This window comes from Manihot esculenta, chromosome 18 (genome assembly GCF_001659605.2).
Source record: "Manihot esculenta cultivar AM560-2 chromosome 18, M.esculenta_v8, whole genome shotgun sequence".
In the NCBI taxonomy this organism is placed as follows: Eukaryota; Viridiplantae; Streptophyta; class Magnoliopsida; order Malpighiales; family Euphorbiaceae; genus Manihot; species Manihot esculenta.
In genome coordinates, this window is record NC_035178.2 from 2,655,449 (window position 1) to 2,672,506 (window position 17,058).

General features: G+C 39.6%; 1 protein-coding gene across 1 annotated transcript; it reads left to right on the plus strand.

Annotated features, from left to right (window-relative positions):
• Window positions 1-11,251: 11,251 nt before the first annotated feature.
• LOC110606023 (allene oxide synthase) lies at window positions 11,252-13,042 on the plus strand. The gene has a single exon (XM_021744738.2). It carries the CDS (start codon window positions 11,384-11,386, stop codon window positions 12,839-12,841), a length of 1,458 nt encoding a protein of 485 aa, XP_021600430.2. The 5' UTR covers window positions 11,252-11,383; the 3' UTR covers window positions 12,842-13,042.
• Window positions 13,043-17,058: the final 4,016 nt, after the last annotated feature.

Below are 17,058 nucleotides of genomic sequence, written 5' to 3' on the forward strand. Positions count from 1 at the left end.
TCCCCCTATTGTCAAATCTGAACTCACTGTCCTTGCCTGACTGAACAGTCCTGGCAATCTTCACTAACTCTGGGTCCTCATGCTGTTTCTGAGCCACTTGCTCCAGAAACACGGGTGTCACTTTCATCTGAGCAACTAAGGCACCTGTACCAGACAACTCCAACTGTAGACCTTCCTCAATGAGCTTGTAAAACTCCTTCACCACTGGTCTCCTCTCTGCCGTGATGTGGGATAGACTGCCTAGTGACTTCCGGCTTAGGGCGTCTGCCACGACATTCGCCTTACCCGGATGATACTGAATCTTGCAATCATAGTCACTCAGCAACTCTACCCATCTCCTCTGTCTCAAATTCAGATCTCTTTGACTCGGGATGTACTGCAGGCTTTTATGATCGGTGAAGATCTCACATTTTACCCCATAGAGGTAATGCCTCCACATCTTGAGTGCAAAGATTACTGCTGCCATCTCAAGGTCATGTGTGGGGTAATTCAACTCATGCTTCTTTAGCTACCTAGAAGCATAAGCAATCACCCGTTCGTTCTGCATAAGCACACAACCCAGTCCCACACGGGACGCATCACAAAAGACTGTAAAGTCCTCTCCACTAGATGACAGAGCTAAAACTGGTGCTGAAGTCAACCTCCTCTTAAGCTCTTCAAAACTTTCCTCGCACTGATCGGTCCACAGAAATTTCTGATTCTTCCTGGTTAGTCTGGTTAGAGGAGCTGCTATTTTTGAGAAGTCCTGAACGAACCTCCTGTAGTAACCTGCCAAACCCAAGAAACTCCTGATCTCTGTCACTGAAGTGGGTCTAGGCCAGTTAGCCACAGTTTCTGTCTTCTTGGGGTCTACCTCAATCCCATTCTCTGACACAATGTGCCCCAAGAATGATATGCTCCTCAGCCAGAACTCACACTTGGAGAACTTGGCATACAAGCCATGTTCCCTCAAGGTCTGTAGAACCAATCGCAGATGATGGACATGCTCCTCTGCATTCCTGGAATACACTAAGATATCATCTATAAAGACAATAACAAAGTGATCCAGGTACTGGCTAAACACTCTGTTCATGAGATCCATGAATGCTGCAGGGGCGTTAGTTAACCCGAACGGCATCACAAGGAACTCAAAATGCCCATATCTGGTCCTGAAAGCTGTCTTTGGAACGTCCTCTTCCCTGATCCTCAACTGATGATACCCGGACCTCAGATCTATTTTGGAGAAACAACCCGCTCCTGCTAGCTGGTCGAATAGATCGTCGATCCTTGGCAATGGGTACTTGTTCTTGGTAGTGACTTTGTTCAACTGCCTGTAGTCGATACAAAGTCTAAGGGATCCATCCTTCTTTCTCACAAACAAGACTGGAGCACCCCAGGGTGAGGTACTCGGTCGGATGAAGCCCTTGTCTACCAGCTCCTGCAACTGCTCCTTCAACTCTTTCAATTCAGCTGGTGCCATCCTGTAGGGAGGGATAGAGATCGGTCTGGTACCAGGCATTAACTCAATCTCGAACTCTATCTCCCTAGCAGGTGGTAAACCTGGCAGCTCGTCTGGGAACACATCTAAGAACTCTCTAACCACTGGCACCGAGGCGGGCTCTCTAACCTGACTATCTAGCTCTCTCACATGAGCCAAATACCCCTGACATCCCCTCCTAAGCAACCTACGAGCCTGAAGAGCTGAGATCATACCTCTAGGTGTGCCCCTCCTGTCTCCTCTGAAGACAACCTCTGATCCATCCTGACCTCTGAATCTAACTACCTTGTCCCTGCAGTCCAAGGTAGCACCATGGGTAGACAACCAGTCCATCCCTAGAATGACGTCAAAATCTGTCAAATCTAGAACCACAAGGTCGGCGGACATGCATCTCCCCTCAACAAAAACTGGACTACACTGACAGACTGACTCTGCCACTGATGGATCACACTTGGGTCCACTGACCCAGAGAGGACACTCTAACTCAGAGATCATCAACCCCAACCTCTGGACGGCTCTCGGAGCAACAAATGAATGAGATGCACCAGGGTCCATCAAGGCATATACATCTGAACAACCAATAATTAAGTTACCTGCCACCACGGTGTTAGATGCATCTGCCTCTTGCTGTGTCATTGTGAAGATCCGTGCCGGAGCTGATGGACCTTCACCTCTGAAACCCGCTGAAGAAGAGGCTGTCCCTCTCCCTCTGCCTCTGCCACTAGCCTGAGTCATGGCTGGAGCTGCTGGCTGCGCTACACTGCCTGAAGCTGTCTGCTGGGACTGAGCCATTGGGGCCGCTCTTGGACAATCTCTAGCTATATGCCCCTCCTGACCACATCTGAAACAGACGTTCATCCCAAACCGACATACTCCCTTGTGTGGCTTACCACACCTCGCACAAACTGCATTATCCGCACCAGAGCTTGAGCCACTCCCAAATCCCAGACTGGACTTGACTTTATTCCAGAACTTGTTCTTCTTGCCCTTGGGTTTACTCCATCTTTTACTGCCTGAAACTGCTGCACTTAAGGTAGAGGGATCTAACCTTCCCCCACCCGGAGTTTTAGAACCAGAAGCTTGTGCCACTGTCTGTCTGACTGTCCCCTGAATGATGGCACTAGCCTCCATTCTCCTAGCCATGTCTACTATGGCATGAAAACTCTCTCTATCTGCTGACTGTACCAAGGAGGAATACCTGGGATGGAGCTTCATGATATACCTCCTCGACTTCTTCTGGTCTGTGCTAAGGTCTTGCCCTGCAAATGGCAGCAACTCCATAAACCTGTCAGTATATTCGTCTACACTCATGTCATCAGTTTGCCTCAACTGCTCGAATTCTATCATCTTCAATTCCCTTGAACTATCAGGGAAAACCCATCCTGCAAACTCATTAGCAAACTCCTCCCAAGTCATGCTGTCCACTCTCGGGTTCACATAATTTTTGAACCACTCCCGTGCCTTCTTGCACTTGAGCGTGAACCCGGCCATTTGAATGGCTCTACTATCATCCGCCCCTATCTCATCTGTAATTGCCTTGACCCGCTCCAAGTACACGAACGGATCATTACCTGTCTCAAACTGGGGAGCACCCAGCTTCATATAGTCTGTCATCTTAACCTTGCTCCCACTGGCTGAGCTAGGTCTATGAGGTTGAGCAACTGGGGCTGCTGGTTCTGCAGGTGGTGGAGGTGGTGCAACATCCCCTGGGGTAGGGTTTGCTGTACTGGTATAGGGAGGTGGAGGTGGGTACGTGGGGTACTGAGAGTATGGTGGGTAGTAAGGTGGGTATGGCATGTGTGGAGGATAAGGACTAAAACTGGGGTAATCCGATGTACCTCCCATCGAATACCCTGGATGGTGTGAATAGGGTGGGTAGTGATGTGGCTGGACATAGCTCGAGGCCTGAGCGCCTCCTTCTGATTCTCCCATACCCTCTTCCGGCATGCTCACACCGAGACTGCCATCCCTCCTCTGATCTACTTCCATATCCTCAGACATTCCTCCCTGCACTGTTCCCCTTACTGATCTGCTTCTACCCAGATCCAAAGACCTTCTAGGGTCTCTAGCTATTCTGTCCCTGTTGGACCTGCTGGACATTGCCCTAGGCAATGCTGGAGGACGGGCGCTCATGCCCTCATCCTCAGGTGGTACTCCAGTCAATCTTGCTGATCGACGAGTTCCTCTCATCCTGTTTTCTGAAAAACAGTACACATCACAAGCAACATTAGCATCATATGGTTCATGTGGGCACACATGAACCCTCATCACATATCATAGCATATCATTAATGCACATGCATATTATCATGGCATTTCACATCATCATGCAAGACAGGACTCCACATCCTATCCTAGTGGACATGATCTTTTCCTATTGTGCTTGACCTTCTATAACCTCTATGAGCCCGACACTCTAGGTCCGACCATATGAACCTAGGGCTCTGATACCATTCTGTAACGACCCGAAAATCGGACCGCTACCGGCGCTAGGATCCAGATCGGCTTAAGGCCGCCGGGACCCGTAGCAAGCCTGACATAAAACCTGTAAACCTGTATAATCCCATACATGATCAACAATATACATAAGAATTAAAACTTTTCTTTCCATTTAACATCAACCAAACTCAACCTGTGCATAACATAAACATAACTTTGATCCCTCTGTGGGATCTCATCTGTGCCCTCAATGGGTAACATACATCTGTTGAGTTGGTTTACAAAAGCATTTACAAAATCTCTAAGATCATGTATAAAAGGGATACAACAATCTATGGTCAAGCACATACTAACATCCATAAAACTCATTACATAACAATACTGTACTTTTACATTACAATTTGATCATGTCCATTTCTATCTATTACATAAGCATAACTCCTTCTCTCTATCCGAACTCCCGCACTATATCCTGTACCTGTAAGCCTGGGGGAAAAGGGAGAGGGGTGAGCTAAAAGCCCAGTGAGTAGAGCTAGTAAAACACATTAACACTATGCTCAAATGGAATGCATCATAACACAAACAATTCACATAAGGGTTGGGTGAACTCATCACCAAATAGTCCAAGTAAACTCTGTGCCAGGCCTGTAGAATGGGGCCTGGTCTTCCTGTCATATCATACATTACTTACCATTTTCCCAGGGCCTCCTCTGGGCTCCTGGTCTTCGAGTCCCATAACCATACCTTACTCTGTGCCAGGCCTGTAGACTGGGGCCTGGACTTGTTTACTCTGTGCCAGGCCGTAGCATGGGGTCCTGGTCTTCCTGTCTTGGACTAATTGGGTCATCCTACATTCACCCACATCAACAATAATAGATGCAATGCGACATATTCGTGATACTAATGCAATCATCCTATTGCATAATCATGATGCATGAAACATGATAAAACATTTAATTTTAAAAGATTGAGTTAGTCCTACTCACCTCTGGCTGACTCTGACAATACCGAAGCAGCTGAACTCACTGCTGGGGTCCTCGGTTCCTCGGGTCCGAACCTACACCGGTGGACTCAAATGAGGGACCAAACATATGTAAATACAACTCTAATATACTCCCCAAAAACCCCCTAAAACATCTTGAAAACATCACAGAAAATATGCATGAAATGGCTGAACAGGGCACTTTCGGCGGCACCTTCGGCGGCCGAAAGTCCTGGACAGAGACGAAACTCAGCTAGGTTCGGCGGCACCTTCGGCGGCCGAAAGTGCCAGACAGAGACGAAAGTCTCTTTTCGGGGGCACCTTCGGCAGCCGAATGCTGCCTCCACAAGAGGGGTTCGGCGGCCGAAACTTCCTTCGGCTGCCGAACCTGGTTTCTGCCAAACGGGCATAAACTTGGTTCACATGAACCTCCTGCCTCCCAAACCCACAAATCATGCATATATCTCAACCAAAACATGCATACAAGTTCCTAGGGGCCTCAAACATACATATACCCCATCTACAACACTTCAATCACACACAAACAAGCTACATTGTTCAAAACATTAATATATACCCATAACATCAACATTTAACCTAACATGCATTTCTACCCATAGATCTTGCATAAAACTTATTTAAAACTCATAAGGAGCTTAAGATCGGCTCTTACCTCTTGAAGATCGAGAGGGAGACGACCTAAACTTGGAGATCCACGAAAATGAGCTCCTGAGTTCCCAAAGCTCCAAAACTTGTTTCAAAAGCTTAAATCTTCAAAACCAAGTGAAAACAAGTGAAAATATTGAAAGATTTAGAGGAAGAACATTGAAAATGGGTGAGGGACGGCGGAAAGCTCACCTTGGCCGAAAATGGGAAAAAAGCTCGCCCGTTTTCGGCTAAGGGACCCTTTTATAGTGGCTGGCCAGACCACGTTCGGGGGCCGAATGTGCCTCCGCATCCATGCAATGTTCGGCGGCCGAACTTGAGGTTCGGCGGCCGAACCTTGACTTCCCTCACTCATGCTTTCGGGGGCCTAACGTGCCTCCAAAACGCATGCATGTTCGGCGGCCGAACCTGACTTTCGGCGGCCGAACCTGGGTTTTCCTCCAAAGACTTTTCATGTAAAAACTCATTTAATTTCTTACTTAAAAACATGAAATACATGAAAACATTTCATAAAATCATAGTTTTACCCCTTCTAGAGGTTTTCGACATCCGAGGTTCCACCGGACGGTAGGAATTCCGATACCGGAGTCTAGCCGGGTATTACAATTTTTGCCTCCAAACTCACCAATCATGCATAAACTTGTTCTAAAACATGCGTTCATATCATACATTACACCTAGGGGCCTCAAACTAGCCTATACCCCAACTACAACACTTCAAACACACAAAAATCACATACATTGTTCATCAAAACATCAAAACCCATAAACTCATCAACAAGCCTAAACATGCATCTCTACCCATAAAACAACTTAATGCTTGTTTAAAAACACATAACAAGGGTGGATCCGAGCTTACCTCTTGAAGAAACGAGAGGAAAGGCGATCCTAGCTTGGAGATGGAGAGATTGAGCTCTTTGAACCTCCAAGTACCCAAAACTTGCTCTTTACTCACAGATCTTCAAAACAGAAGTTAAAACCCGTGAAAATCATGGAAGATCTAAGGAAAACACTCAAGATCGAGGGAGGGGTGACGGAGACTCACCTTGGCCGACAACGGGGGAGAAAAAGCTCGCCCGTGCGGACCTAAGGGACCCTTTTATAGGTGGCTGGCCAGGCCACGTTCGGGGGCCGAAAGTGCCTCCGCATGCATGCCACGTTCGGCGGCCGAACTTGGGTTTCGGTGGCCGAACCTGAACTTCCCTCACTCATGCTTTCGGGGGCCTAACGTGCCTCCAAAACGCATGCATGTTCGGCGGCCGAACTTGACTTTTGGCGGCCGAACCTGGGTTTTCCTCCAAAGACTTTTCATGCAAAACTCATTTAATTTTCATACTAAAAACCATGAAATACCTTAAAACATTTTATGAAAACATGTTTCTACCCTACTAGAGGCTTCCGACATCCGAGATTCCACCGGACGGTAGAAATTCCAATACCGGAGTCTAGCCGGGTATTACACTGGTATGCTTGTGTATGTGTGTTGTAGAATAGGTTTGTGTATGTTTGGGAAGTTTTGGAGGCGTATATGCATAGAAGAGCTGAGTTTCTGCCACTAAGGGAGAAACCAGGTTCGGCAGCCGAAGGAACTTTCGGCCGCCGAACATGCTTGTGGAAGCAGCCTTCGGCTGCCGAAGCTTGCCCCCAAAAGGAGACTTTCGTCTCTGTCTGGGAGTTTCGGCCGCCGAAAGTGCCGACGAACATGCATGAGTTTCGCCTCTGTCTGGGAGTTTCGGCCGCCGAAGGTGCCGCCGAACCTGCCTGACTTTCAGCTCTGGAGGGACTTTCGGCCGCCGAACCTGCCGCCGAAAGTGCCCTGTCCAGCCCTCTTTTGCATGATTTTCTATGATTATTTCATGATGTTCTAGGGGGTTTTTAGGGGATGTTTTTAGAGTTATGTTCTAGTTGTTTGGTCCCTCATTTGAGTCCACCTGTGTAGGTTCGGACCCGAGGAACCGAGGACCCCAGCAGTGAGTTTAGCTGCTTCTGAGTCAGTAGAGCTTCAGCCAGAGGTGAGTGGAATAACTCTTATGCTTTTAAATAAATAAACCAGTTTTAGCATGATTCACGCATCATGAATGCCATGAGATATAATAGGGTGCTTGCATTAGAACTCACGAATATGTTGCATTGCATAATATGTTGATGATGCGGATGAATGTTGAATGATCCTTTAGTCCTCCTATGTTATGATATGATGATGATACGGTACGGAAGACCAGTGAGGTCCATTCTACGCCCCTGGCACCATGTAAGAGAAAGACCAGTGAGGCCCATTCTACGCCCCTGGCACAGTTGGAATGTTATGTTATGCTATGTTATGATTATGTAAGAGAAAGACCAGTGAGGCCCATTCTACGCCCCTGGCACAGTTGGACCATGTAGAGGACTATTGGTGACAAATTCATCCTTGATGTGATTAGTTGTGATGTGATGCATTTCATGTTACCATATATTTTAAATGTTTTATTATTCTGCTCACTGGGCTCTTGTAGCTCACCCCTCTCCCTTAATCCCCAAGCTTGCAGGTACAGGGTAGACCAGGAGGTCAGCAAGAGTAATGAAGTCTTGTGTATGTAATAGCTAGAATGTGGACATGACAAATTGTATAATGATGTAGAGTTGGGAATAGTTATGTAATGTAATGACATTGGGGATTAGAGATTGTGCTTGACCCTATGTGTATGGTATCCCTTTTAATACATGATCTTAGATGTTTTGTAATGCTTATGTAAACCAACTCAACACATGTTATGCCACCCATTGGGGGCATTGATGAGGTCCCACAGAGGGGCCAATGCTTATGATTATGTTTATGTTCAGTGCATGCACAGGTTGAGTTTGGTGTATGAGAGAATGAATGAAAGAAAAGTTTTAATTTTTATGTATGATTGTTGATCATGTATGGGATTAAACAGGTTTACAGGTTACAGGTCAGGCTTGCTACGGGTCCCGGCGGCCTTAAGCCGATCTGGATCCTAGCGCCGGTAGCGGTCCAATTTTCGGGTCGTTACAAACAACATGCCCATCCCAGCTGTTCCTTTCAGATATCGAACAATCCTCAATGATGCCTCCATATGCTCTTGTCTTGGATCGTGCATGAATTGACTTACTAAACTCACAACATACGCCACGTCTGGTCTGGTGTGTGATAAGTAAATCAACTTTCCTACCAGTCTCTTGTACCTCCCCTTATTTGCTAGTCCTTCTTCTGAATATTTGTTCAACTCATGATTGACCATTACTGGAGTATCAATCGGCTTGGTGTCCATCATTTTTATTTCGGTTAACAGATTAAAGATGTATTTTCTCTGTGATATTAGGATTCCTTGGTCTGACCTGAGAACTTCAATTTCAAGGAAGTATTTTAACCCCCAGGTCTTTCATCTCAAATTCTTGGAATAAGTTGTCCCTCAGCCGTTTGATCTCGTCCACATCGTCTCGTATATAATCAAACACATGATTTTTCTTTCGGCTCGTATAGAAGTAACAACTGCTTCGGACCAAAACTTAGAAGGAACCCCGGTTTCAAACAATAAGACTCGGGTGATTTCAAGGATGTGCCGATTTTTTTTTCGGCGATCCCATTTCACTGTGGGGTATACGAACAAGTAGTTTGGCGAATGACCCCATTGTCCTGAAAAAAAGGTTTGAAGATGATTGTTGATAAATTCTCCCCATTATCAGACCGGAGGACTTGAATGGTGCTGTGAAATTGGATTTTAATCACGCGAAAAAAGTCATAAAATTTTTCAGCCATTTCGTATTTATGTTTCAATAAGTAGATTCAAGTAACATGAGTGCAATCATCAATAAAAGTAACAAAATATCTATAGTCATGAGAATCAATTTCCAGGACAGACCCCATACATCAGAGTGTATTATTGAGAATGGAGTATTAGATTTATTTGTAAAAATATGATAAGTACTCTTATGACTTTTAGCAAGCACACATGAAGAACAAACAAGGATATCAATGGATTTAAATTCAGAAAACAAAGCACGAAGATATTCACTTGAGGGATGGCCAAAGTGCCGGTGCCAGAGCCAAAATTGTCAGGTTGAAGACCCTTGAGCTAAGTGAGCCGACCCAATACTTGAGACCTCCTCCACATAGTACAGGATATGATCAATTATGCCTATGAATATGCTACCAATTACCGCCTAGAATCATGCTAACTATGGTAATGTTAATCATTGATTAATTACAATTATGGCAGAATACTCTTTTCAACACTCCCTCTCAAGTTAATTCATGTGGATCCAACATGCCCAACTTGTCCAAAACTTCATGGAATATTCGTCCAACAACTACTTTAGTTAGGATGTCTGCCCATTGATATTCCGATCGAACAAACGGTAATGATATCAAACCATTGTCCAACTTTTCCTTGATGAAATGTCGGTCTATTTCAACATGTTTTGTTCGCATGTTGAACATAATTTTCGAAAATGCTGATTGCTGCCTTGTTATCACAACGAAGTCCAGTTGTGTCCCCTGATGGAAATCCAAACTCAAACATCAACTTTCTGATCTATAGTAGCTCTGCAAATCTTTTTGTTGTTCCCCTAAATTCTGCTTCAGTACTGGACAGTGCCACCACCTTTTACTTCTTACTTTTCCATATCACTAAGTTACTTCCAACGAAGGTAAAATATCCTGAAATGGATCGTCTGTCGGCACGGTCTCCTACCCAATCAGCATCCGTATATCCATTGATACTGAGATGATCATTCTTCTTGAACAACATGTCCATGCTGTTGCAAAGAGTATTCTGCCATAATTGTAATTAATCAGTAATTAATATTACCATAGTTAGCTTAGAATATAAGGATTATATAGTACAAGATATAATCAATTATGCCTATGATTATGCTATCAATTATCGCCTAGAATCATATAAGGATTATGCTAACTATGATAATGTTAATTACTGATTAATTATAATTATGATAAAATACTATTTTCAATACTCCCCTCAAGTTGGTTCATGTGGATTGGCCCAAATTTAACATGGTATGGGAGCTTCTCTATTCGATGTTGGGTCTCCTATAAATATATTACACACTAGTAAAATTCTTGAGATGAGAGGATATATTAAATTACACGTTGATTATAAAAAGAGATAATATACCCTTTATATGAGTTATAGATAATTCTCCCTTCAAATAATTTTTAAAATGAATTAAGTTTAATCTAAATTTAAACAGTGATGTGATACCATCGCCACAAATATAAAGGTACCATAGCCACAAATATAAAGGTGAGGAACAATTATTTTCAAACATAAAAAATTATTTAGTTACGTATTTTTTCAGCTTTCCTTTTTGTTATTCCTTTATAAAAATAATAATAAAAAAGTTATAGTTACGATGTACTTTAAGATCACAATTATCTTATTTTATTGATTTTTTGAGAGAACTATGTTTATATTTTTAGTATTTTAAATAATTAATACAATTTACAAGTGAAATTAAAATATAATTATTTAAAAAATATATTTTTTTATATTCATAAATTTAATTTAATGATAAATATATTTAATTAAATATATCAGATTTCATATTCTACCCGTTCGATTCATTCTCATTTAAAAAGAAGAAAGAAAAAAAAAAGCATGTTTTTCAGAGTACTTCACCAGAGGATAACAGGCTTTCTAAGGACTGTGTCAGTGCTCCCCACGACTATAAATAAAACACAGACCGGGACCCTCCCCTTCTACACCACAATCTCCAGTTCCTACATTTTCTCGTCGTACCAAATCCTGCCAAGTTCCTGAAACATCTTCCAGGACATTAACTCTACCATTTCCCTTCCAACATGGCTTCGGCTTCTGTCATCCCAATCGACGATTCTTCTTCGACTGATGTTTCCGGACTTCCCCTTCGTGATATCCCCGGCGATTATGGTCTCCCTTTCATCGGCCCCATCAAAGATCGACTTGATTATTTCTACCATCAAGGCGTTGATGAGTTCTTCAGATCCAGAGCTCAAAAGTACCAGTCGACGGTGTACAGAGTCAACATGCCACCTGGCCCTTTCATCTCCAGTAATCCACGCGTGATCGTCTCGCTTGATGGGAAGAGCTTTCCTGTTCTTTTTGATGTAAGCAAAGTCGAAAAGAGAGACCTTTTTACTGGCACTTATATGCCCTCCACAAAACTAACGGGCGGCTACCGTGTGCTCTCATACCTTGACCCTTCTGAGACGAGACACAGCCAACTCAAGAAACTCTTGTTCTATCTTTTGATGTCTCGAAGCAGTCACATGATCCCTGAGTTCAGTTCGACTTACACCAAACTGTTTGAAAGTCTGGAGAAGGATCTTGCCTCCAAGGGCAAAGTCACTTACAATAGTCCCGGCGAGCAAGCTGCATTTAGCTTCTTGGGTCGGTGTTACTTCGGCGTAGATCCTGTGGATACTCAACTCGGGACTCATGGACCTACTATAATAACTATATGGGTACTGTTTCATCTCGCTCCTATTATCACAGCGGGCCTTCCGGCATTCCTGGAAGAACCCATCCTTCACACCTTTCCTCTCCCGCCGTTTCTCATCAAGAAAAAGTACAAGCGACTCTACGATTACATCTCCTCCTCCGCTGGATCCGTGCTCGACGAGGCTGAGAAGATGGGGCTCTCGAGAGAAGACGCCTGCCACAACATCCTTTTCGCTACGTGCTTTAATACCTTTGGTGGCATTAAGATCTTCTTCCCAAGCATACTGAAGTGGATCGGCGGTGCAGGAGTCGAACTCCATAACCAGCTAGCCAAAGAGATCAGAACAGTTATAGAATCCAATGGTGGGCAGGTGACAATGTCTGCTCTAGAAAAGATGCCGCTGATGAAATCTGCTGTCTACGAAGTATTCCGTATCGACCCTCCGGTACCGTTTCAGTACGGGAAAGCAAAGAGCGACATAATTATTGAAAGTCACGACGCAGCGTATAAAGTGAAAAAAGGGGAGATGATATTCGGGTATCAACCTTTCGCGACGAAAGATCCCAAAATATTCGATGACCCTGAAAAGTACGTGGCAGATCGTTTCGCAGGCGAAGGAGAAAAATTATTGAAGCACGTACTGTGGTCAAATGGGCGAGAGACAGAAAGTCCAACGTTGGAAAACAAACAGTGCGCGGGTAAAGATTTCGTGATACTTATATCTAGACTCTTGGTGGTGGAATTGTTTCGACGATACGACTCGTTTGAAGTCCAAGTTAAGACAACGTCATTGGGGCATACCGTCGTGATTACGTCGTTGAAGAAGGCAAGTTTCTAGGGCATGCAGTTGTGTAACAGTTGAATAAAATTGCAAATGTTGCAGGTAATGTATAATTTTATCTTTAAATCTTGTGGGTCATGTGTACTGGAAATAAAATGGGAATCGGAAGGTTTGATTTAGCGAAATGTAATTCTTGATTTTGCTAAACCCTGCAGTTTCCCCTCAACTAATAAAATTATCTATTGCAGATTTGTGTTTTTTTTTTTTCAAATAATAATAATAAAAAATTACTTGAACACGAACCCATCCATCTTTGATGAGTTAGAATTCCAGTATATCTCTCAATGCTAATAAGAGTCTAAATTATGTTATCCTTTGGTCCAAATACGATTCGTATCAACGTTCTTAGTTTAATTTAGAGTTTGTTTAGATCAGGAAAATATAGGAGGGAATTTTCAACTGTCGTACTTCATCTTTATGATTATTTTTAAAATGATCGCTGAACTTTAATTCTTACTTAAAATTTTCATTAAACTTCTTTTTAATTATGAGTTTTATCATAAATTAAAAAAAAAATTCTCTCTATTATTTATTTTATATTTTTGTTATTTCTATAGAAAAAAATTTACATATTTTTTTCTTCTTCTCCCCTCCTAAAAATTAAAGATATAATATTTTTTTCTTGAATTAATAATTCTTATGTATTAATTAATAAAAAAAATAAGTTAAAAAGTAATGTTACCTTTCTAATAATCATAACTTCTTGTAATTTCTTTTAATAAAGTTAAAAGAATATATATAATATATAAGTCGTATTTTATTTTATTTTTTATAATTTATTATTTTAAAATATTTTAAAATATTAAAATCTTATTCCACAAAAATAATAATAATAATCCAAAATTAATTTTATTAAAAATTATATAAATAACTATTTAAAAAACTTATTCATTAACTTTTAAAATAAAATGATAATTAATAAATAATTTATTTTTAATAAAATTATATATTTTTATTTTAAATATAAAAATATTATATATTTAAAATAAAATAATAAATAATATACACAATACAATACAGTGGTTTTAATGTTAATTAAAACTTCATTTATAAAATTATCTAAAATTTAATATTTAAAATAAAATTATATCTAATTAATATTTTTATGATTAATAAATTTTTTATTGTGATTAAAAAAATATAAAAATATTAATTAAATTATGTGAGTAAATACATAAAAAAAATGAAAGGGGAAGAAAGAACAAAAATGAAAAATGAATGATAAAAGAAAAAATATTTTTTATTTATATTAATCGGAAACATTTAGTATTAGATAAAAAAATAAATTAAAATTTAGTAAATACATTAAAAATTGAGATGAAAATTACACAATACAGAAAAGAAATATAAGAGAGGAGAGGAAAATAGATTTAATTTTCCATCAATTATTTTCTCTCTATTTTCAAGATAAAATAAGAAATCATAGACCTTTTAGTAAAATTACATTTTTATCCTTTTATATTTTTTACCACTTTCCTTCCTTTACACTTTTTTATTTTTCATTAAATACAAATAGAAAATAAATATTTATTTTCTATTCCAAATTAAAAAATATCCAAAAATAGGCATAACTTAGCAGACTCCCAGTGTTTTTTCATTTCACTTATGGTCTTTTATGTCGTCATCTTGAAAATTCTTAAAATCTTATTTGTTTTAAGGGAACTTAGTAAACAATTTTTGTTTGGTTGGCTACATCTCCCAAATGCCCAGAAAGCAATTAGCTTCACCCCATCCCAATATCATAAAAATTATTAAGAATTTGTAAGAAATGATTTATATCAAATTTATTTAATTAGGCTTCTATTTTTTTATTTATTTTAATTTTAAATTTATTTATGTTTTTTTATTAAATGAATGCTTTTTTTTTCTTTTAGAATTTAATTTAATTTATAATTGATATTAAGAAATTAACTTTATCGTTATGTTAATTTTTGAAAAAAAGTTTATGTTTAGTTTTTTTGTGAATAGATGAATACTTACACTTAGTTTAAAAACTAAATAAATAAATTTGAATTTATTATTAATTTATTTAAAATAAAAAAATCAATTAAATTCTATTATTTTAAGAGGTATTTCAAACAAAAATAATTTTTTTATATAATTAAACGTTTCATGATAGATAAACCATTAATAATTATTAAATAATATTAAAATTATTTAGTCACATCTCTCAATTTTATAATTAATTACAATTGCAACTATGAGTTTATCTTTTTGTTTATTATCTCTTTCTCTCTGGAGATATAATAAAACAAAATAAGGAAATATATAAAATTGAATATTAATGTTTTCTGTATAATTAAAATAAAACTACTGTGGTAAAAAAATATATATATATATATCTTTTTTAAAATCTGAAACTAGAAATTTCTGTGATTTGAGAAGAGATTCTATTAACGCACGTGATGAGATTTTGACACCTGTCCTGCTGACGGCTAATCGCCGTTCCTAATTCTTTATAATATAATTTAGGTTCTGTTTGGTTCAAACTTCATCCGACTGCTTTGATCATGAGAGTGGGCTTTGTTCACTCAACCATGGATCTTGCACAGAAACAAAGTATGTAATAACTCTAGAAATAACTAAAAAAACAAAGTATACTATAATTATAAATATTATAAAAAAGAGCACTTGATAATTTCATTATTTTCAACACTTTTCATTTTTATAAAGATTATAGATTTCACCAAAATTATATATGGTGAAATTCTTTTATTCTATTTACCGTTTAGTCTATATTTTTTATATATATTTTAATAATTTAATTTCTATATTTTAAATATATATAGCAAATTAATTTTTTTTAAGTGAAACTACTAATTGTATTAATAACATTTCATCAAACAAAAAAAAGAGATTATTATACCTAATAGATTCTTTAACGAAACTATGAGCAACTAAAGTAGTATTACGACGAACCCATTTAACAGAAATATCAATTCTAGAGTATAACAAAGATTTATAATCATTCAAAATCAAACCTCTGCATAAAATAATTTGGCAAAGATGCTCCTCAAGTGTTTGTCTAAATCCCTGCATAAGATAATTTGGTAAAAATACTCATCATTTTTTCTCATCTCTCGAGCATAAATCATTAAAGTCTCCCGAATAAAACCACGAAAGATAGCTTCTACGAGATAAAACTTGAATAAGGTTCCAAGACTAACGTCGTCGTTGCGATTCCGAAAATCCATAATAACCAGTAAACCTCCATTGAACATTACTTTTCGAAACAATTGAATCAATAAAATTTGAAGAAGAGCCTAGAGGAGAGCATATTTCGGTCTAAAACGAAAAATTGAACCAAACCGATTGATTTTGGTTTATCAGTTCGGTTAGTCGGAACGGTCGGTTTGAAATGGTTAATATATTTAAAATTATTCGATTTTCAATTCGGTTCGGTTTAAACATGTTAAATAACCGATCAAACTAAAAAAATCGATTTAGTGGCTAGGCCCAAGCCCAAGCTCGAGCCCTGGCCTCTCATACCCAACCCAGCACCCCAACCCCCTCCATCCCTTTCGGCCCCAGGCGTTCTCCACATTCTCCAATCTCCCGATCCCCCTCCCCCCGAACCCCTATTCTCCCGACTCCTCCCCCTGGCCTCTCCACACTCTCATAGTCGAATCCCTAACAAATCAATCATCAAATCCTATTAATCTCTTTCTCTTTCACGTCGATCGTCAATCTCTTTCTGGTCGACCGTCGACAGTCGACCATCAATCTCTTTCTCGTCGATTTGCTGAGTGTCGCCGCCGACCATCGACTGTATGTCCTCTTTCCCGTCGATCTGCTGAACAAAGTCACGAATTGCTCCCTATCGTTCTCTTTCCCTCCCTCCCTATTGATTTGCTGAGTTTCGCCGCCGACTGTCGACTATCTATCCTCTTTCAGTGATCTCTTCTGTTGGCTTATTAATTTGAGGTAGGTCTGTCCTCCTCATTTTAAATTTGAAGTTTCTGTTTTTTTTTTTTTTTTTTTTTTTGTGGTGTTGTAAAATTAGGTTCAATGTATAAATTTTAAGCTTTTTCTGTAGGGGTTTAGCAACTTCAGTGGTTGGTAATTGAACTCTTCTATGATGCATGTGATTTTTATTTTTATTTTTATTTTCTGTTATTGCTTATTTTAAAGTCTAAGGTAAACTGGCCATGGATCATTCTACAACTGTAAAATAAGCTTTTATCTTTTCAGAAAATAATCATTAATTTCTTTAA